At 42.7% G+C, this 23,182-nt stretch overlaps 1 protein-coding gene across 1 annotated transcript in view; it reads right to left on the minus strand.

Moving 5' to 3' along the window:
- The window catches only part of col23a1a (collagen type XXIII alpha 1 chain a), a 112,465-nt gene that overhangs the window by 33,630 nt on the left and 55,653 nt on the right, over positions 1 to 23,182 (minus strand). The window contains exon 3 of the mRNA XM_054596989.1: positions 756 to 800. Coding sequence (XP_054452964.1) covers positions 756 to 800 — 45 coding nt within the window. The remainder of the gene's footprint in view (positions 1 to 755; positions 801 to 23,182) is intronic.

Raw genomic sequence — 23,182 nt, forward strand, 5'->3', positions numbered from 1 at the left:
AACTGTTCTGCTTTGTAAGAGTGAGTCCTTCAGAAAGCATCTTGGTGCGCTAAGTAGAGCAATAACAGTTACGGGTGAATTTTCACTTAGTCAACATCTTCACAGGAACAGATCTCATCTATAAATATCTACTACAATGAATCACAACCAGACTGGAAGTGTTCCAACCTGACACATATCCTGCAGAACAACTACAGTCCTTCAGGTTTAGATAAAATCGTCTAACAGCGTTGCTCCACAATTTGGTGGAGTCAACATTTAAAATGAGGGTGACTCAAACCCGAAGAACATCCGCTCTATCTGTCATGACGACCTTTTGAGTCACAGGAGTCACGTCTTTGCCTCTGCATTGTTTTGGTTCCTCGATGAGTGTTTTGCGGTCTGGGAGGAAAGACAAAGCAACAGAATAATGGCGGGTAGTGATGTTGGCAGTAGAGAATCTCATTAGGCCTGCACCACTGCAGCTGCTACCGCTCAGCGAGAACGACCGACATCTGGGCAAAGTTAGTGCAACCACATGGCCGAGGTTAGCGCTCTGTCGGCGCATTTAGGGAGGGACAGGGAGAAGGGCCAACTGTAGCCCCTCATCCATCGGCCTGACTCGTGGGTCACTGCTTTTACCAGCCCTCGAACTTATCCAGTCACCCAGGAAAAGGGATGGTGGGAGCAAGTGAGACATAGGAGGCAGACGTAGAGTCGTCCAGGAAAACAGAGAAAAGGAAATATAAATAAACAAAGCAGGTGTCGTCACTTACCAGTGTCCCCTTTTCGTCCTATCCTTCCACGCTTTCCTGGAGGCCCTGTGAAAACACACAGACAGCAATAAATCCCCCAAATCAGCACTGCACGGATGAATAGAGAACAAGCGAGCATCACTTGCTGTTTCACTGCTGGTGGTCATGTGTTGCCTGGCATTAAGTTTGTGTGAGCTGGCATAATACGGAAACATCTGTGCTTAAGTGACGCAAGGAAAGAGTCAGAGGCTAGCAACAAAAGCAAAGAGCCAACAAAGATCCCGTCACACCAAATGTACGGTTTTATGTCAGACTGAACGACCTGGTCCTTCAGGCGTGTTAAAGACTGATTCACATTCTGGCTGAACATCAGGTTCATCAGAATCATTCCGCTCTGCCTCTGACCCTGCAGTGATGCAGCTGGTATCACCACCTTTCCGCTAAAAAGATTTCTGCTGTTGATGGAGAAGTCTGGTAAAGTTGTGAATAATAGAAGGAAGCCGTTAAACCAGGAGATGTTACGGCCTGGCCAGCTAGAGGGCCAGCTGAGAGTCTCAGACCTCATGCTGCCACAAGACCATGAATCATTTCTACACCGCCACAGCTCTGCGTCAGGGTCTGCCTGGTCATTTCTGGTCAACAACAAAAGTATTGCTTTAAGAGATGGTGCAAATTATTATTTATATATATTTTCTTAAATTCACAGGTTTCTGCTCAGGCTCAGAAAGATCGTCCACCGCTCCCCTTTAGGTTAACAACTGCAACAAGGCACCTTCTCCTTGGCCTGAAACTGTCCTTTAGGTAACACCTTACTTCTTCTATTTCTCATATAGCTCACTGAAATAGGAAGCATACTGGTTACTGTTCCTGATGCTAAGTGGTTGTGGCTGCAGACATGTTTTCCCTATTGTCATTATTGGAGTTGTTGTAGTGGCCTAATCACTTCCTGACTCTGCCAACCCTTTCAAAGAGGGCTCAACCATGCTCCTCCACCTCCCTCTACCGTCCACCTCTCCCTCTTTCATCCGTTTCTCCCTCCTTTATGCAGCCACAATACGCTATCAATTACGTTGGATTTGAAGGATTCAAGAAATAGCATTAAAAAAAAAAAAAAAAGAGTTAAATACTGCCTGTGTCGAGTTGAAGATTGGCCCAGGCCACAGTGTACCACTGAACCAGAATTTCACCTAAGTACTGTTTCTTCTTGTTCTTTATCTGATTCAGATTGCCATTTATAGCCGCTGCCAGACTTTGTTGGCAACAGAAAGAAACAATTTAAAATGTAACAGTGGAGAATGGGTACAGCTGTGCACTTACTGAGTCTCATTTAAAATTTATGTTTGAATTTTTTTAATCATTAACACCTCTACACCTTCAGACCTCAGACACTGACGCCAGCTAACATAGAGACACACACTCTGCCAGCCACAGCATTTATATTAATAGTCTCCATGTCCCATAGTGGGCTCTACTTCCTCTGATTCAGCCCCCGCAGCCATAAACGGCAGCGTGGAGCTGTTCGACTGGGGGCCGATGCCTCTGCAGAGAGGGCCAGAGCCTTTCTCCAGGGCTGGAGGGGAGGGAGATGGGGAGGACAAGCGGGAAGAGGGGAGAGAGGAATGTGTAAGATGGGCGGGATGGGGATGAGAGACAGTGGGGATAGAAAAATGAAACTGCAGGGACAGGGAAAGAAATATACTGCAGTTAAAAGTGACAAGAGGGCCCAGGAAGAAATATGGTGGAGTCTCAAAAAAAGATGAAAGGAGTCAGTGAGAATGGATGGATGGCTTCACAATCCCTTAAAGAATCCTTGTACAACACGGCCGTTGGCCATTTAAAGTGCCTCCTCAAGCAGGGATATGCATTATAAGATATGAGTCATGGGGGGGGGCATGCCTGCTGTACCTTTATTTGAGACATAAAAGGCAGCCGTCGGCATGTTGACAGGTCGGCCGCCAAACGCTGGAGGAGCGGGCGTCAGAGTGACTGAAACGTGGGAGCGTGATTGGTCCTGAGTGGAGGTAGGCGATGACATGCTGATGTAGGACTGGACTGACTTGAGGAATTAATGGGAAAAACAGCAGCACTGGAGAGCAGAGCGCATGTGTGTGTGTACATGTGTACATGTGGGGAGGTAGTTCAGATTCCTATTTCAGGAGAGAGCAGAGAACACATACCCACTGAGATACAGACAAACAAACACACCAGCACATAAACACGCAGACACATGACGTGACTTAGGTGTCATTTTTTACTTCCTGTGGCATATCAGGTGGCATACCAGGGTCAGAAAATGTCACACAGGCACACATAAATAGAAACAGTCTGCAAGTTAGAGAGAGTAAGAGAGTCTGGTGGATCATGTTTTACTTGACACTGTAATGTGCTGTGTCATAATTTGACTTCCTTTCTCTTCCTGACTTCACTGAGGTCAAAGGTTATCAACATCAAAAGAAGGTTACAGCTAAAAGGCAGAAAAAAGTGAAATTCTTCCAGGTGATATGTTGGTTTATACAATGTAAAGCAGATGGGAGGATGCCAAAGGAGCAGACAGAGAGTTAACAGAGGCACAAAAAAAAGTGGGTCGCAGAGATGGGAGGACAACTGCTGAACGAGCAGGTCGTCCTTCACTCTTACAGGTGTTGAAAAACTCCCAAAGAAAGAAAGATGGACCTCCACAAAGACAGTTTGGAAAGAAAAAAACTACATCCTGTCCATAAAATAGATTTCTTTGAGGGACACACAAACAGTGCTGAACTCAGCATCAGCTGTCATGAATATAAATATATGGCTGCGTGCACTTGTTCGCCTGATGTGTTGGATCTCAAGCCAACCCTAAACTTCTTCTCTGTATTCTGGAAAACATTCGGTCCAAAGTTTGACTGGAAGCCAGCTAGCAGGTCAACTGTTCCCTCAGGACTATAAGTGTGTTTATGTGTGTGTGAGAATGTCAAATACCTGTGACTGAGAGAAACAAACATCTGGATCTCTGCCTAGAGTCCTTCGTTAGTATTTAAATTGGATGTTCTAGGCAGCGACTGGAAAATGATACATACTTTACTACACAGTCCTGTATAAGCCCACACACACAAACAGAGAGAGGCAAACAGAGAGATGCACACAAACACAGATTCCCATCGAGATTTACATGATGCTGAGCAGAGGTTTTCCCAGTGAAAGTTACCAAATGCACCTCAATATGCTCCCTACATGTACGACACCTTTTGGTCTCTTGACACACACATCCTTCCATCCTCCATCTGCTCTGTCTGTTTCTCGTAGCCGTTGGCTCGACTTGATTAAGCTACTGTGACATTTCTCGCAAACAAAGTGCTTCCAGGGGAACAAAGCGAAGGACTGGTGGAGCAGCCCCCTCCTCCTCTCTCTTCTTTTAGGCCCCATCTTGTTTAACCCCGCAACTGGGAGCAATAAAGAGCCAAATGAAAATAGCAGAATGTGATACTCCGTATGCACGACCACAGGACTTACATCCATCCATCCACCCCACCTCCTCTCCACTATAACCCCCAATACTCCTCTTGCAACAGGGGAAAATTGAATTTAACTGGAAAGGAAGAGAAAGGTGGGGCGTGGGGGGTGGAGGGGAAGGGTGTAAGTAGTGAAGGTTAACTTCTTGCTTCCATTTTAGCTGGAGGCAATGTGTCTCTACGATATCTCCTCTCATTCCTTTTTCCTGACTTAAGAAAAAAAATAATTAAATCCCAGTAGCAGATTTCCATCTAATCTCCTTTAACTACAATGAAAAAATGTGGAAGAGGTGTCTGTATGCAGGCATCCGTACATAAAGACAAAGAGCGGACTAGAGATTTGCTCTTAATCACTATTTCATACAGCTTATGCTCACAAGACAGACATACAAATAGTTTTGACTTAAAATGCATTTTATTATATAATTGCAGAGATGCTGACAGACAGGTTATAAATGTTGATTATAAAAGGTACAGCATTTGTTTAAAATGATTAACTGATTGTTTTACTATTTGTCAAAGACGGAGTCTATTGGCTCATAATGAGACGTCTAAGTCAATTGCTATCATTGAAATAGTTTACTGGTCTGAGATGTGTTTGTGAGGGTTCCCTTCTTTCAGCACAGCTGTAAAGCCTCCTTCTCTGAAACAAAACTACCACTTCCTAACCTTCTCCTGATCTGTCTGCATTTCTGTGTTTGTCCAACTTACGATTCAATAAGATGGGGGACACATGCTGTGGATGTAAACAGCAACAGAAAGAGAAAGAGACAACGGATGTGATTCACTCGCCAGCTGCCCTGCGTCTCTGCTGCCCCAGGTCAGCCCGGGTTCAGTGGCTCAGACAGGGTTCATACCCATAGAGCCTCACAGTGGATGCGATCAGATAACCAGAATCAAACAGGAAAGAGCAGTTACATGTAATCCAACCACATCCCATCAAATCTTCTTGTGTTAGCAATGTAGATTTAATAAAGATCAGCACCACATGTATGCACTGTGTTTAAATTATCCCATAATGTCCAACATCAGGTTTTTGCCTTACTTTTTGCACCAGACTCAACCATTTTACACTAAATGTACAACATATTATGGAAATTGCATAAATGTGGCCTAAATGTGTGATGAGAGTTACTTATGTCTGGGGTCAATTAGACACAGAGAGCTCAAACACCTCTTATGAAGCAGTTATGAAACTCCAATAAATTCAAATAAGTACATTTGGATTTTGGAGTGGAAGTGCTGCTTTGAAAGTACTGTTAAAACCAACCAGATAAAGAGCAGATGAAAACCTGTTGTATTTAACCATAAAGTGAAGCATATTTTTTCTTCTTCTGAGACATATCATCAGTTCAAGATCATGTTTATAAGCAATACAAATAAAATCATTATGTATCAAGTGTATAAACTGATGTTAAGTATGCTTTTGGAACGGTTACAGAGGGCTTGAGGTTCCCTTTTCAAATGGACAAAGAATGCTCCATTTGCAATGACTAGTAAATCATGACAAAAGTTTCAGAAAAGTGTTAAAATTAAATCAATTACTATCACTAATATTTTGTTCCCCTAATATTACTATATGATTCTAACCCTACCACCACACAAACTATATGTTATTCTTGTTGATTATATAGGTGTTATATGTGTTTTAAACTCTTAACCTGTGTGTTGTCTATAAACTCTCTGAGTGATGAAATGTGTTTATAGAGAGAGGGATGCTATGCAGTTAACATCACTCTGGTATTCATGCAAAGGTCGTCTGCGATTGGGAAATAAGAATCCGAGAACTCGCCGATACCAAGGCAACCTTGTTCTTTTTCACTCAGCATCAAGTGTTATGTGACTTCAGGCTGGATTTCTCGTAGCTGAGTAGGAAGGCGTCTGTGTGAGAGTGTATTCGTGTGAGGGCATGGACACCTATTTCATGCCGGTGTGAGTGTTATCAACGTATAGTTTTCTTGACACGCTCTGTCAGGGCTGAGTGACGCTGCTGTAAACCTGATTGTGTGTGTGTAAGTATGCATGCGTGCTATTACAGCTGAAGGATTGTTTAGGTGTTTATGTCTGTTGCATTATTCATTGGGTCATAATCAACAAAAAGCTCATCACGCTTGCATTTATTTGGGTTTCTAAAATCTCTGACAGTTAATTTGTATTTTTGGACAGAGTTTTCACTTGTGGGAAACTTTGAACTTGTGTTTATATTTAGTTGTGAGCATGCATAGGTTTAGGTTTGGAAGAAGCAGACCTCGGCTGTTGTGACGTCCGGCAGGTGGTTTGCATTGAGTGGCAGGCGGGTGCTGAAGGGCTGCCTTGGGTGTCACCTTTTGTCAAAGCTAATGAGAGGCGAAGGCCCGCCCCACACAGAGAGACAGACACAGTCAAAACAATGAGAGTCCACCAGCAAAACACAGTCAGTACCGGCCGAGCCCAGCAAATAAGAGCAGATCACAACAGAGTGGACCAGAGCACCCAAAGTCCAGCAGCCACAAGACAAAAGCTTTGACTTCAGGTTCAAAGTGAGCCAGAAAAAGGCTTTGTGGTGATTGACACAGGGTTTCCAACAGCAAATTATTTAGCTGAGGTGGCGGGCCATCCAGGTAATTACACATCTCATCTCGTGATTGATTTCTTTAGGAGAAGACGGCCAAAACATTAGAAACACATTAAAGTTAACATATTCTACTTTTAGCCATGCATTGGCGTTTCGTTAAATATGAATGAACTTTTCATTTGTATGAAGCAGAAGTTATTTCTCTTATCTAGTATATGGCACTCGTTGCGTGAAATCTCCTCTCTTTTGATGCTGTTGTATATCATAAAATAGAAATTGTTTGTAGAGGACAGCAGAAACAGTCTTTGGCTTCGGAAACCATGAAAAACATTGAGAGTTCAGCTGTTAGGAGTGTGTTATGAGCACATGTTAATACAAGTGTGTCCGTGAGTCTGTGTCCTTTCTTTGGAAAGAGGGCCCTTGCGTGATGATGCCTTAAATGGGTAGATGCCAGATAAACAAACCCACCTCGACTGCAAGGGAATCGCATGTGCACACACATTCATACTCAGATGTGTGTGTTTGTTGACGCTGGGCATGTTGGCGTGCATGGGAGAGGCTTGGTTTTCGGCACCAGTCATGCTGACTCCTGGGTGGTTCCATAAGTAGGGACTGTAACCACAGACGCAGGAATTTGAGCACTCACAAGGATTTCTAAGCGTACAAACACACTTGCACGCAAATCTGCAATCCCCAACACCTCTATAGTCACACATATCCTCAATGGTTTTAGCTTGAAAATAGAAATCCTGCACAATAAAACAGTTCAACCATAGGTGAATGGAGTAGCACTGGTTGTTGATGAACCTCCTGTGACCAATCGCCACCCTTAGATGTGGGAATCAGTGAGTCCCATATCGAATGGGAGATGTGCCTGAAGGCAGGGGACAGCAGCTAGTGGTGCGGTGTCGAGGTGAGCATGAGGGTTATGTTTGTAGATCATATCAGACGGGGGCTACCGTTGCTGAAAGGACCTCCAGGAAGCCTGAAGGTGGGAAATCCAGTCCTCAGAGAGAATAAACATGAAATACATGGGTCACCTGAAGGAGCATAGGCCTTAATATGGCAAGATTGGGCCTTGAACATCCAAAGTGCCGGACTTCGTTTAAATGCACAAGATAAAGTATCAGAGTCTTTAATGTGACGAATGTCAGCAGCATTAATGTGCGCAGTGGTAATTTGACAAGGATATTTTGAAGTGTCGGTTTCCTCTAGTGCCAGTCTATGTCGAATGGTGGTCTACAATAGGATAAAATGCTCTTTTATCTTTGCATCCCATGTCCATTAATAAAATGTGGTTCTAGTTTGACGTTCTGGAACATGTTAGAGCAAAACGAGAGAGCCGGGCATGGAGAGACCGGGGGTGGGTCTTCAAGTGTAAAGAACTAAAGAGAAAAATGACCAATCACCATGACTTTAAAGGAAAACTGCAGCATTTGTGTGTGTGAGGCTGTAACAGGGGACAATGTGCGGGCCACGGTTTAGGAAACATGGTGTCGATGTCCAAAGGGAGCTTTATTCCACCTAGCCTCTTTTTTATCCCCGCAAGATCAACCCTGGGCTTTCTTTAAACCAAATTCCAGTCTTGCCCAAGGTGCAATTCTTGCCAAGTGATCAAACTCAAATTTCCCCCATTATTTCTCTCCTTTTTCACAGGTGTCTCACCCCTCATGCCCTTAACCCCTACTTTAAGCTAGCTCCTTGCTCTGGTTTCTCTCTCCTCTTCTCTCACACCTGAAGCAGACAGGCTAATGACTGCCTCTTTGGAAGCCAAGGTGAGAGCATGCAATTTCAAAGCTGCCCGCTGGGCACCCAGTGGTTTATGGGCAACAGGGTGCAAGGGGTCCAGAGGCTGATTACTCAGTCGTGACTTGAGATGAACACACTAAACTGACATGCCAAACACTATTGCTTGCTACATAAAGAAATGGAAGAGGGCTTGTTTGTACATTATTAACGGGGAAAGGGTGAGTTAGCATGTCTATCCTTGACATTATATGTATTATCTTCTCAAAAACGTGCACAGAAAATAAACTGCTAAGTTACCAGATATGTGTGGTCAAATATGTTTCTCATACATCCTACTTGTGTATGCAGCCTGCCACAACTTTCACAACTTTCCTTTTTCCATTTAAACCTTGCTTTATTTGCTCTTCTACAGTTTTACTGCCTCTCTTGACTCTGCACTGACTATTTCACACTACTCCTGGTCTTAAACACTCATGGATTAATTGCCCAATCCTACATTTCACCTTTCTGCCATGTAAGCCTTGCCACCATAATCCCCTGACACACCTGGCGTGATCCATCCACTATGTGGCAGTACTCAATGAATCTCGTCTGGTTGTAATTATAACCCAGTGATAGCTCGCTGCTCTGCCAAACCATTCTGGCTTAAGCAAATAAACTCCAATGCCATGTCATATGTAGATCAAGAATCAAGTGAGGATGTGAGTGATTATCTGGAGCAGCCAAATTAGGTGAACAAGGCGGTATAAAGCAGCAACATTCATGTTGAAATCCAGCGTTTATCAGAGTTCATGTTAAGGGCCTTCCACACAGAACACAACAACTGCACCACTGTGGCCTGTAACAAATAATTTCAAATGGTTTACAGGTCACCACGATGGTTTTTTACAGCGTTGAGCAAAGCATGGGCACAGTGCAAACCCCTGGTATGTACAAATGGTATGTAAAGTATTTTGGATTATGCAAATAGAGAGTTTAAAATTAAGCAAATTATCTACTCCTCAGTATTACAGACTACGTGCCAAGAAAATATCCATGTTGTAAAGTATTCACATGGCTCCCTGAAACAATTCAAATGCCATTCATTGTAGAACAACTGAAAAAATGATGAGTGAATACATCTGCAATCTTGGGTCTTGGCTCATTGCAAACAGAACACATACATATTCACATGCACACCAACTATATATACACAGCTGTGATGTTGCCAGACCTCCTTCAGGGTCCTTGCATTCATAGCAATATATTCAGACTTTTCTGGCTGAATTAAAATACAAAAATAGTTTTAAAAATAGCAAGACAACCAAAAAAAGGATTTGCTATTAGGACACATCAAAACTGTTGCGTGGGAAACTTTTGCACTTATATACAATATGAGACACAAAGAAGTACCTACTAATAAATAAAGATCTCATCATGTAATAATAGAGGTTGGTATAGGGTTTATTATTTTAGTTTTTTAATCATTTTAGATACTGATGATGCATATATATCTGCATCTTGGTACTGACTGATATAAAAAAAAAAAATACCTTTCAATACCTTAGTTAAGGGAATAAAAACATTTCCTCTATGATGCCCTTTCACAAAAAAGTAAAACTTCTCAAATCATCAGTGTTTAATGTCATCTAACAAAAGCAAAGTAATGATTTAGATCAGTAAATAGATCATCCAGTTGGTACTGCAGCTTCAATATCTAATGATCAGGTAAAACTTCAATCAAAATCATGAAATTCTGGCATCAATTCAAACTTCACTATATCTCAGTCAGCAGACTATAGAACCATGTCATCTGAGCGGCTGCTGCAGCCTGCTTGGACATGAACTTACGTCAGTGCTGCTCCTTTTGTGATCACTCATAAACTCTTAGATATCTTCAAAATGAGGGTTATTAATTGCTTCTTTTAAAGATGATCATCTGTTTATTTCAAAGGCTTACGCATACAGGTGTGTGTAAGGAGGATATCATTTCATAGTGCCTCGAGTTACGATGCCATCACTGCAGGGTTTCTGAATGTCCCTCGCTCTATGTTACTAATGTAACCTTACCCATGTCCCCTTTCAATACTGCGTGATTCGAAAGCTAGAACAGTGTAGTGTGTGCCTGTGTGTGTGTGTATGTGTTGTAAGGCCACTCCTTTGGCAGGTGCAGACTTGCCCCAGTGTGAACTTTATGGGAGGAGGTCATACGTCACTTTATCCGATTGGTGGATTCCATATTTGGTCCAATCAGCTGCTCAGGTTCCTGCGGTGAGTTCATGGCTGGGATGGCTGTCGAGCCTTTGACACAGTCTGTGATGGACTTGGATCAGTCTGATGTTACAGACTGTTGTGAGTTTATATTCAATTTCAATCAATATCCTTCAAGGTATCTGGAGTTTTGCTTTTCTCTAGGCAGATGGCCCTATGAGTCTGAGAGTATTTACAGTTGTGTGAGTGTAAGTGTGTCTAAAACTGTGTTAGTTTGTGTGCCTGACAGCTGCGAATGTGATAGATGGCTGACACAGCTGATCTGTCTGATAGCCTTCATGTGAAGTAATGAAAGTTAAACACAGCTGGGAGCGCATGACAGAGGTATGTGTCGTTCATTGCTGGTGACCAATCACATCTCTGTGAAAGAGTTCATAATGTAGTGACCTTGCATTAAGGTCGAGAGGGAGCAAAGATAGTGGCCCACAGCTGCAGAGAGAGAGAGAGAGAGAGAGAGAGAGAGAGAGAAGAGAGAGAGAGAGAGAGAGAGACAGAGCATTACATGAGCCATCATTTAGCTCATTTCACTCAACACATGCTCATCTAACGCCTCACCCTAAGTCAGTCATGTCACCTTCATTTGTTCCATTCACACGTTTACTATTTGAGGTAATGGGATTTCTTTTCTCCACCCAATATGAACCACTGACCAGCCTCCAGCTCTCCTGCTGTACCGTGTTCCTGCTAAGCCACCTCAGCTGCTGCTGCTGGAATAAAAGCCAAACTCCCTCAATTTACAGTTCGCCAACAACAGTCGGAAAATGAGGTTCTATACATCAGAATTTGTTTGGTCAGTGATAAAAGATATCTGAAGGAACATCATTTACCAAACCTTCTTGCTGAACCAAAGCCAAGGAATGAGGCCCTGACCCAGCCCAAGCCTAAACACTAATCAAGTTTGGAGTCAGCTTGATGTGTCGTACAAGAACGTTTTTGGGACGGTTTCAAGTTTCAGCGATAGTCTGCCAGGCAGGCGAAGTGGAAGAAAACCGCTTGCAGCCGTAACGCCCTTCTGACCAACAGACAGGTTCTTGGACTGAGCAGCAGTCCCAGATCAACGGGTGTTGTGGGTAAAATGATACATCGGTACAAGAAATAAATTTTGTGGGCAGTTTTGAGAGTGATTTAGGGGCCCTTGCCATCCGCTTCAAGTGGTGGTGCTTTCAAAATTGTTCATGTTTTTATTCACAGGATGTGAAGGCTGTCTCGTAAATCGGTCAGAGGAGGTTTATAGTCAAACTACCTATCTGGGGTTTTACAACAATGGAGGCCTTGTCTGCATGCACCTGACTGTAGCTAAGCCAAAATAGCTTTAAATACACCAAACTCGGTGAAATGGCTCTTACAGCACACTTTTCCCCTCTCAGTCAACCTTTCTGTTGAAGTCATTTTTAAAAGCCCATTTTTAACACATCTATTGTTGTAGAAAATCAAGGTGCAACAAGGGGACCAAATGTTTCAGATGCCAAATTCAAATCTGAGATTTTGGCAGGATGCTAACAGGAGAAGGAGCACATCATACCTAAAGCACCCATTTAGGCCAGAAGAGTGCAGATGAATTCCAGACATTTAAATTCATAAGCACACATAGTAAAAGTGTGAGTTTGACATACAGTCTACTAATGAACCTTATATAGCCCATCCTACTCTAATTATACTGTTGGAATACAAAAGTTTTGGGATATATGCTCTTTCACTTTTTTCCTGAGAGTTAGTTGAAAAGATTGATACCACTCTTGTGTCTTTGCGGTTTATCTACAACCAGCAGCCAGTTAGCTTAGCCCTGCATTAGGACTACAAACAGGTCCCTACTTAAAACAAACAAAATGAAGCAACACTGCTTTAACAGAGCAATCCCCATGTTCTAGTCTTTGTGCTAAGCTAAGCTAACCATCTCCTTGGTCACTTTTAGCTGACAGGCATGAGAGCGATATCAATCCTTTCGTCTAACTCTTGGAAAAATGTAATTAAGCATATTTACCAATATGTTGAAAACTTTATTAAAACCAATCTGTTAAGTCGGAACATACAAACATTTTGCGGCCATCAGGTAAGATAAACCTCTGACACAAAACACATCAAAAGGGAGAGGGGAGGATAAAGTAGCAGAAACATGCACTACAGGTCTACATCAGAATCAAAAGTTGAACTGATATAAACACTTTTCCTGCAGGAGATGGATTATATTACATAACCAAACCACCACACAGGAGATAAAAGCAGTCTTTGCAAAGTGACAGCAGAAGGGAGGGACATAATAAATGAATAAAGTAAGGCAGAGAGGGGCAACAGTACGACCCTGAGAAACGTCTCCCTCTCTTTTCTTCCTCTGCCTCTCATCCATCCACGTCCAGCTGTTTCAAGCTCTGCACTGCTCCTGATAGATATTAATGATATTGAGCAACACGATTCCACTTTCTTCTTTCATCCCCGGGTCGAGAACTTGTTTCTTTACTGATCAATGTCCCCCGTCCTCCATCTTAATCAGACATTATCTGGTTTTCCCCTGAGGCCAGATGGGAAGTCAAGCCTCGTTCCCTGCTTTATCGATTACTCGGACCTCAACACACATGACCTGGCATCAGCAGGTTGGTATTCAGTGTGTCCCAACGCTCTCCGTGTCTGAGTGTGTGTTTGTGTATGTTGGCTGAAGCGTGTAACAAAGTCAGCATGCGACCTCCAGCGTTCAGGTTGGTGGAGTCCATAAATCTGCCACCGTCCTCCAACACAGGTCACCTCTGACCCTCACACATACCCATCCACATTTTCTTTGGAAGCCACACTTGTCCAGCACACATTCACCCAATGATAGATGGACAAGAGGTGGACTTTGCCAAGTTTCTTCCAGGAGGTTGTGTCATACAATGTATTCCACACCTCTCACTCTTTCCGACCTGAAGGTTAAGAGCTGGTGTCAGACTGAGAGGGATCTTCATGTCGCGGTCACGTCTTCCAGCCTGGAATATCAACCTCGTCTTCCTCTCACGTATATCTTTGGCTCAGTTACCTTTCTCCTCTTTTCTCTCCTTCTATCTCATATTCAAGATGGCCTGCAGTTGTCCTTCGGTATTCTCTGCTCTCATAAACACCACTTGTGTTGTCACCTTTCACCCAATCCTCCCCTCTCTCCAGAACTGTCATACGACATACGATACACACCTCCCTCTTTACTCCTGACTATATCTAATCCCTTTAGTTAGTAAGAAAACATCCCACATTGGAGGCTTGTGTGAATCTAAATGAAGTCTCTGATTTGACAGGATAATTTGTTTTTATTTCCCTTTCACTTCAATTAAATGTAATTTTGATCGACTTGCATCAAAGCTCACAATGATCTGCACCTCGCTGTGTGTGCCTTCTCAAATTTAGTTGACCAAAGACTTGCCCCTACTAAACTTAAGCAGTCAGATGATTATATATAAAAATAAAGCCCAATTACTAATCATCTGGAATTGTCCCTTAACACTGCAGATAAAAAAAAATCCAAAAGCAAATAATTCCTATTGATAGAGAACACAGTGAAGAGAAAAAAGTATACATCCAAAGACTACCAAAATCCTCTCCTTATGTCCTGCCCACCAAGACTAAACACATCCACAAGGCCTTTGGGCCTCCAGCAGACTGTGTCTGTTTGTGTTGGTGCCATGAGACATCACAACAAACATCCCCATGGGAAACTGGAGCAAGTGTGTTATGATGGGAATGGATACCACAAACGAATGCAACTTCCTTACCCCTTTGGCTCCACTAAAACAGCATAAGATGACAGATATCAAAATATTATGCTGGGCTTTTATGAGTCTTTAACAGTGTTTGGATACAGGGTGGTGCATATAAAAAGGGAAGCCTGAGGGGAGGTGGGCTGACTTTACTTTAATAATGAGGGATACAGTTGGACTGAGTTTGCTGCTGCATTGTCAACGGATACACATTTCACACACACACACACACACACACACACACACACACACACACACACACACACACACACACACACACACACACACACACACACACACACACACACACACACACACACACACACACACACACACACACAAACCACTTGTTTTTTCATACTCCACTTTGGAGTGGACCGATTGGCTGCATGGTCGTTATGCCATGCAGCCAGACATCATTGTAGAAATAAACACAGGGAACATGCTTAGAATAATTCACCAATACATAAATATTCCAGGGAGGGAAACACAATTGCTTCCAGGTGCCATTATAGATTCCTCCGCTGTTTGACTGCGTTGTTGCTAACTATCCCCGACCCCACACTTCACGTAACGTTTCAACTATAATTAAGAGTTTCCGTCAGTTTATCCAACAGCAGTTGAAAGTGATGTGAAGACTGTGAGCTTCATATTTAAACCGGTGTCTTGGCTTCCTCTGAAGACTGCGACTGTGTATTATTCTCACTCTGCAGCTACAGAACGCCCCCCTGTATATAGAAAACACACAGCAAACAAAGATTGAAGCAGCCGCTGCCACATGGGGCAAACAAGTTGAAGATCAAAATTGAAACCTGATGACAATAAAAGATTGATTGATGGCTGTATGGAAAAAGAACCTGACTGGACAGAGGTGATTATCTAACAGCATGATGCTAGTATGTGTGTTTCTCTGTGCTTAGTGTGTGTTTGTTAAAGCGAGGAAGAAAGTGACATGAGCTGAGAAAAGTGCCATGATGTTACCCTGCCATGTCTGGCACGCGACCCCACCCCCCACACACCCCCACACATGCACACTCCACAATCATGTTACAATTCAGGCCTGAAGCGCCTCATTTTTTCTCATTTTTCAGTCGTTTCTCTTGTTCCCTGCGGTCGGAAATGTCTTGTTTCCTTAATGGTTTCCAGTAAAGTTCCCAGAGTCCCCAGCGTTTATCCAGCCATCCTCCAGGGGAGTCTCCTCCGTGCGTCTAATTAGGTCCTACATTCAGAGCGGTGTAATCAAGGCATGTACTGCTAAGCCTCATACTATCTTAAAACTCAGACTTAATCTGGGATAAAACGCTTGTGGACTGACGGTTTGAGCAGGTTTGTAGCAGAGCAGAACATTCTCCATTACTGCATTACATTACTTCATCTACACATGAATGCTGTTAAGAGTCAAATTTGCCAGATTTTAGAAAATATGACTTTAATGTAAGCCATCAAATGTGTGTTTAATGTTCAGCTACTTGTCTTGCAAACCCTCTCAGCAGGCTTTCCCTTTGCTCCACTGCGAGAAGGAAATGGAGCCCAGTTCAAATGAACATAGAGACTCTGTGTGTGTGTGTGTGTGTGTGTGTGTGTGTGTGTGTGTGTGTGTGTGTGTGTGTGTGTGTGTGTGTGTGTGTGTGTGTGTGTGTGTGTGTGTGTGTGTGTGTGTGTGTGAGAGAGTGGTTGTGGTCGTCTCCCAGTACAATATCCAGCTTGTGTGTATATTTCCTATCGTTCCAGTCTTGAGGCTCCAGCAGCACGCCCGCACTCATTAACCGTATGGCCTGCTGAGGGAGCTCTGTTCTGGGCTTCACCTCTGTGGAACAATCAGTAATCACCCAACATCACCACCCAAGTGCTTGAGCCAGCCCGCTGCACCACTGCAGAGTCAACCAGCCATCATCTAGCGTCAGGCGCCACCTCTGGGACCTTGGTCACAATAGCACTAACTGTTGGCATTATAATGAATGGGCATTTAGTGGTATTGGTCGCAGAAAGACATTAGGTAATGTAGGGATTATTAGGGTGGGTTATTAGCAGCCATCCATGGTGCTTTGGTTCAGTAGGACCAGCCCATCTGTTAGGAAACAGCAACACACACACACGCACACACACAGTGTGTTTAGGCCACATTATATGAGGCTAGACTGACTGACTATTGAGGGAATCCATGTTGGGAGAAGAAAGAGGGTACACATAATTTTCCACATTTGTTACTGCCATACTTGGAAAAAAGGAAAAAAAAGGTGCCTGGAAATTTGGAATGCAAAAGTAAGGAAATGATTTAGTTTGTGTGCCGGAGGTCTTTCTATTCATCATCTAGCCTGATCATTTGTCAACAGGTCATTTCCTTAATGCTTCAAAGATTTTCACCAAAAATGTTAGCCCTGAAGTTGCTATAATTGTTCCATTTCCATTTTTTGTTGATAAAAAATGTCTGAAATCTTCTTTTTTCTTTTTTTAAATGGTACAAACTAAAGTTGCACCTGCTTCTTGCTGTGCTGACTCTTTGCTCCTTGTTGATGGATTCCCTCATTACAGCTCTGCAGGCTCCGCAGTCACGCAGTTGCACTCAAGGCCAGTGTCGCCCAGTGCAGCTGCACGGTCAGCCAGGTGGTCGCTATAGCATACAGGATGTCTGTATCTTAGACTAGATGAACAGTAAACACTTCATGATACATGTTAAAGCGAATATGTATACTGTATTTACTGTATTTATATTAGTCTGCCTTAGAAACACTGTCTAATCTGTTGCCGTTTTCCTGTTGCCACACCAACATGTTTCTCACCGCAAAGAAATTTCTATTGTAGTATTGATATATAAGTCTGTCTTCAATCTCGTTTGTTGTGTTTTCAAAGTGTAATTGCACATTGAAATAATTTGTCATGTTACCTGATGTTAGAATGAAATGAGGCATGATAAATAAATTATAAAAATTGAATAAATCTTTGATCTTTTTTTTAAGTTCGTGGGAGTATTTTTGGACATCAAAAGGCACAAAATCATGTGTTCTACACTTGATGTATTTCTCTCACATTAACTTGTTTTTCTGGATTATTTATTTCTGTCTCAGTTCTCCTGTCTTTTCTGCATGCAGGTCGTGTCCCCCCTCTCCCCATGCTGTGTACCAATCCCACCACACTCTCTGCTTCTTTCATCTGCAGAGTCCAGATCCTCTCAGCTCATTTCACTGCAAAACAGCATCCAACTCACTTTGAAGAACTTCCAGCTTTCCCCGGAGCCAGGTCCTTACAGTATGACTCACCACAATGACACGAGTACCTGCTTCAAGCCTGCTTTTCATGCACATAAACTTTCAGATGGGATAAACTGAGACATATTCCTCATGCTCTGTATCGCACAGGCCCAAATCACTCACACACCACATGCATGTAGCCGCCATACCTGGCAGTGGTTCAGGCACAGCCAGGCAGCATGCACAGACTCACACCACACTGACATGAACACTGAGGTGCGTCAGACCTGCGATGTATCAAGTGCGAGCAGGAAAGAGGAAGCGTGTAAAAGATAATAAGAGAAGCCTAGAAGTGCATGTCTCTCAGGTTAGCAGAGTATGAGGTTTTCTCTGCTGCGGAACACGGACTATCAAGTTGTCTAAACTTCCAGTTTCTTTGATGTTTGTTTGACCGAAGCTGTGGATTCGGCCACTGTGCAACAGTCCCTGAAGGGAGTTCAGGGACCATATGTGTGTTGTGTTGTGTTTTATATATGCTTCAGTAATCCATCTGACACCGACACACTGTGCAGCCATGAGGGAGGCTTATTTCCTTTTATTCAATAGTGTTCTGAAGTTACCGATGCTGTAAATACCGGGCAGAGCAGAGGCAGCCGTTGATTCGATAACGAGTATGTTTGCCATATGAAGACATCTGCGAGGACTTTCATTTTCACGGTAGTGAAAAACAGCATTTATGTCACAGGAAACGTCACCTTTTTCCACTTAGGACTGTGTTTGATAGGCATCTCTATTACAGTACTGTGTGGACGTATGTATGGTTAAATACTGTATGTGTGTTTCTTCCTGACTTCCTCTCCAGTTTTCCTGTCTCTTGTCATGAGATACTCATGACTGCAATTCTGTCTGGACACATACAAAAAAATGCAATAGAGCAACAGGTCAAACTGTGTTTATACTAAGGTTCTCCAGCTGTTAAACAAATGAAATTGTGCAAAACAGGGTCTGTTATCAGGGGAGTACATGGTTTCACATTAAAAATGATAACATAATGTAGTGAAGGAATTCACAGTACATTAAGAATACATTAATAAACTGAATTGAATGTAACTGCATTTACTGGCTTACTGAAATATATGTAACTTGAATGATGATTGCAGTAAATCAACTTATGACCTGGCAGCTTTTTCATCTTTTTCTACTAAAACAACTCTTGCACTTAAATAAGGTTGTTTTAATGAAAAATATTTTATTACAATATGGTAGAAAATAACACTTTTTACACACAATTTTAACTTTTTGAAACATCTGAATCAATGAGTGAAAATTGGTCTAAACCATTCTTTTTCTTTTTAAGTGAAAATTTGTAAAATAAATACATAAATAAAAAATAAACAATGAGCCTTAACTTTATACTAATTATTTGTGTATCTTGTTAATTGCTGCTGATGACATCATACCTAAAATCCACTCCATAAACCTCCCACACAGTGAGATCAGTCTTGTTGGGAGAAAACCTGTGATAAACGATCTCAGCGCATCGATGTGCAGTATGTGCGAGTGCTGTCTGGTCTTGGGTGGAGGCCAGACCTTGAGTGAAGAAGAGCAGATATAGATAACAGCGCTGCCAAATAGCGTCTGTCATGAAGCAGAGAGACACAGAGAGAGCTGCTGTAAAGCGTCGTTCATCTTTCACTCTCACTGTGGTTCTCCTCTCCCCGGGCGGAGGACGGTCAGGATGTGGAGCGTGAGAGTGTTGACAGAAGAAGATATGGCCGGGACCAAAATTCACGAATACAACTAGAAACTGTGCGGAGGGGTTCAAGGGACGAGCATAGAGTTCACTATATTATCCCCAGCTCGCTCCTGTTGGCCTTTAGCGGGTCAAGGACGGCCGAGGAGGATCATGGGTGATCACAAACCTGTCTAAACTCTTTACTTCTCCCTGGTGGGGATCAGGTGACAAGGTGTGTATGCTGTGAAGTACAGACTGATTCTAGTTTGATGTCTGAGATTGATTTGTTTGTGGTCTTCAAGGGGAGGTGAGTGGGTGAGGAGAAAGTGTGTTTACAAAGGTTTATTCAAGAGTTTAAACCTGAAGCTGATGTTACAAACACACACATCACTGTAGAACACATCTGATTACACTATGTTACTCTGTTGAGTCTTATAGCTTCTGTATGTTTGCAACACTGACTGCGACATGTACACAACAATAAAATGTATTAAAAGCCTCACTTCCAAACCACAGTGGTGGTGTGGAGTGGAATATTACATTTGTTGATTTGTAAAAGGTCATTTAAAGTACACACATGAATAAAGGGGAAAGGCGGCTATGGGAAAGGTAAAGAGAGGTTGGATGGTGGAGGAGATAATTCAGAAAATATCAACACACCTGAATAAACTGTAGTAGGAAAAGTGTATTTTAAGGTAGACCATTGAAAGAACTACTGATCACAGTAGGTTGTGTTTTAACCACTAGGCTATGAAGACACAACAAAAATCCCTGAATTTATCAGTGATCATTTTAAAAAGTCAAACAAATAAGTGAATATCTGCAACAACAACAAAATCCAGTTAAATAGGAGCGTGTGTTAAAAAAAACACTGCAATGCAAACACTGCTGTCTAAATACTACTACTGCAGATCATGTTTCATGTTTTTTGATCTAATAAGAGTAAATCTGGCAAATAATCTGTTCAAGTTCTGTAACAAGAACCATTCCTGAATTTAAAATCTGTATAAAAAGGCCAATAATGTTCGCTTAGCAGGTTGTGGCTCGTGAAGCGTTAAGAGAGTTTAGACACCACACGTTTCTCAGAGGTTGATGGGGGCACATCTGCATGCTCCCCTCCACTACACCACACACACACACACACACACACACACACACACACACACACACACACACACACACACACACACACACACACACACACACACACACACACACACACACACTATTCAGACTGTAACTGTAACTCCTTTACAGCAGGACGGCCGTCGTAGTGTCCTCTGGCCGGCTGACTGGATGGCTGCAGAGTTGAAAGGGGGTCGAGTGCTGGCTCTGATTAGCTTGTTTGCTTTCTAGAGCCGGGGAGAAGGAAGCTCCCCTGCCATGGCTCAGTGTCAGCAGGCCACCCCTTGCTGCCTTGGCCAAAAGGTCTCCAACAGTCACACGCACAAGCAGTCACATGTACATGTAAATGTATGTAGTGTACATGTGTATGTAAATACAGACCACTCTGAGGGGACGGTGTCAAATTATTGTATGAGACGTGTACATGAAGAGAGAGACACAAGTTGAAGCAAAAAGAAATACGGAGGCCTTAATGAGCACAAATAAGAGCACGACGTGCACACAGACAGTGAACAAACACACGTTCCCATGGGGGTCTGCAACGACACAGAGCAAATATACAGGGAGGGAGGCCGACAACAGAAACAAACAAGACAAATGGAGACAAAGCATCAGCCCCTCACTCCCCTTGTATCCCTGACCTGACGAGGTTTAAGCCCTGGCTAATGTTGGAAGCTGGTGAAACACGCCAAAGCACAGCCACAAATAGCTCCTAATAGGACTTCCCATTATCCGCACCACTGGAATGTGCAGCTAATGCACAGAGACCAAAGCCAGGCCCAGTTAACATACCTGTGGTAACGGCATGGTTAGAAGCTGTGGGGAGCGTCTGTGTGTGTTTTCTGTTGCAATTAGCTGAGGATGGGAATAAGGGATGACAGGATTATGTTGAAGAGACTATGAGGATAAAACCAATCAACTAAAACTGACTTAAACTGCAGTAATAGTGTAAACCAGCATTCCTTCTACCTTTCTACTCCATTACTTTTTTTGGAGGTCAAAATATTTTCATGAGCCCTGCAAGTACAGAGCAGTAAAGCTGGAAATGCAAGTGTCAGCTTTTGAGTATGAATGGCTTATACTCCAAATACAGTATGTATCTCAGTGTATTTTAACATACTTTCATAAAAACATGTATAAAAAACATCTGGCAATCAGCTCATTTATGTGCAAGGTTTCTAAGTGACTTACAGCTTAGAAATATTTTTTTATTCAAATAGCAGGTACATTTAAAAAAATAAAAAATAAAATGGTTTGATATGTCAAGAGGAACGGTCTAAAAAATCTATATGCCAAACTCAGACAATCTGCCTCACCAGGGAAGAACATAAGTAAGAGGACCAGACAATCATGAATATGACAGATGCTGTAACTCGCATTTGACTAATGCAAATGACATACATTTTGTTGCAAGTCATAATCACAATTATGACAACCAATTGAGAATGGATGATAAAGACAGACTTTAGGGTCTATTATTGGCTAATCCATTGAATTAAGAAGAACAATCTTATTGCCCACCCCTGTGGTTATTTACAGTGTTTCCCTCAGCAAAACAGTCCAGTCACCCACTGAAAGGTAATCTAAATACAAGAGACAATGTTAAAGGTGTGTAAAGATGTTTGTACTATTTTGTCCACCTCCATTTAATACACAATTGTTACTATAAATAGATCTACATATTATAGTATCCAGCACAACACCACCACTAACTACAGCCTAAAAAGGATTGTGAAAGTAAATCAACAGTCTAGTCATTAACTGAACCATTGCTAGCTTAAAAAGTAAAAATGTAGGATTCAGTGCACTCAATAAATGATCAGTTTATGGCCAACTAACTCAACAGCTGTCCTTGAAGTGTTCCCATGGTCATTTCACTCTCAGTCGACTCCAAATAATCCTCACTGCAGCTGCAGTTTAAATAACCAGCACACATGTGAGCGTATGGTGATATCATCCACTTCTCCCTGGCTGTGGGGGACAGCACTTAATGTAATTCAGAAGTAATTCCTCTGCAGTTCCAGGCTTATTTTCCAACCTTTGCCTCTGTTGTAGCGCCTACATACTTCTCCCTTGTTGCCTCAGGCCAGGTTTGATGTGCAGGTCTCCTCCATCTCCATCACACTGAAGTGGGACATGTTGTGCTGTGCCGTACTGTGCTATGCTGAGCAGGGAGGAGGGGGTTTAGTGTTACAGTCTATTTGTCACAGGTCAGTGCTTTGTCTCAGGTTAATTATGACCTGCGGTACAGTCTGAGCAATGGAGGGTAAGCCACTCAAATGGCAGCACGGTCTGGACATTGTTAACTACAGTCCCTCGCTGAAGAACGTATTAACGTGAACATTCGACTGAGAAAATATTATTCTACCGAGGACAAGAGCCGTAAGGCTGGAATGTGTACAGTGGTGGCTGACAGAGACGGAGGGAGAAAGAAGTAGACAAAGCCAAAAACAGCACTCTTACAGTGAGACTGTTACAGTGAGGGAGGTCTAATGGTAGTTCTGGGTCTGCAGGAAAAAAGAATGGACTCTATTCAGCCGTTTTAGTCATGGGCCCCATCCTTTGGGGAGCATCAGTGATAAAGATGATATGACGGCACCGCAGTCCTCTGAAGCTACTGCACAGAAGCTGAGGTTAACA

Source organism: Anoplopoma fimbria, chromosome 4 (assembly GCF_027596085.1).
Source record: "Anoplopoma fimbria isolate UVic2021 breed Golden Eagle Sablefish chromosome 4, Afim_UVic_2022, whole genome shotgun sequence".
In the NCBI taxonomy this organism is placed as follows: domain Eukaryota; kingdom Metazoa; phylum Chordata; class Actinopteri; order Perciformes; family Anoplopomatidae; genus Anoplopoma; species Anoplopoma fimbria.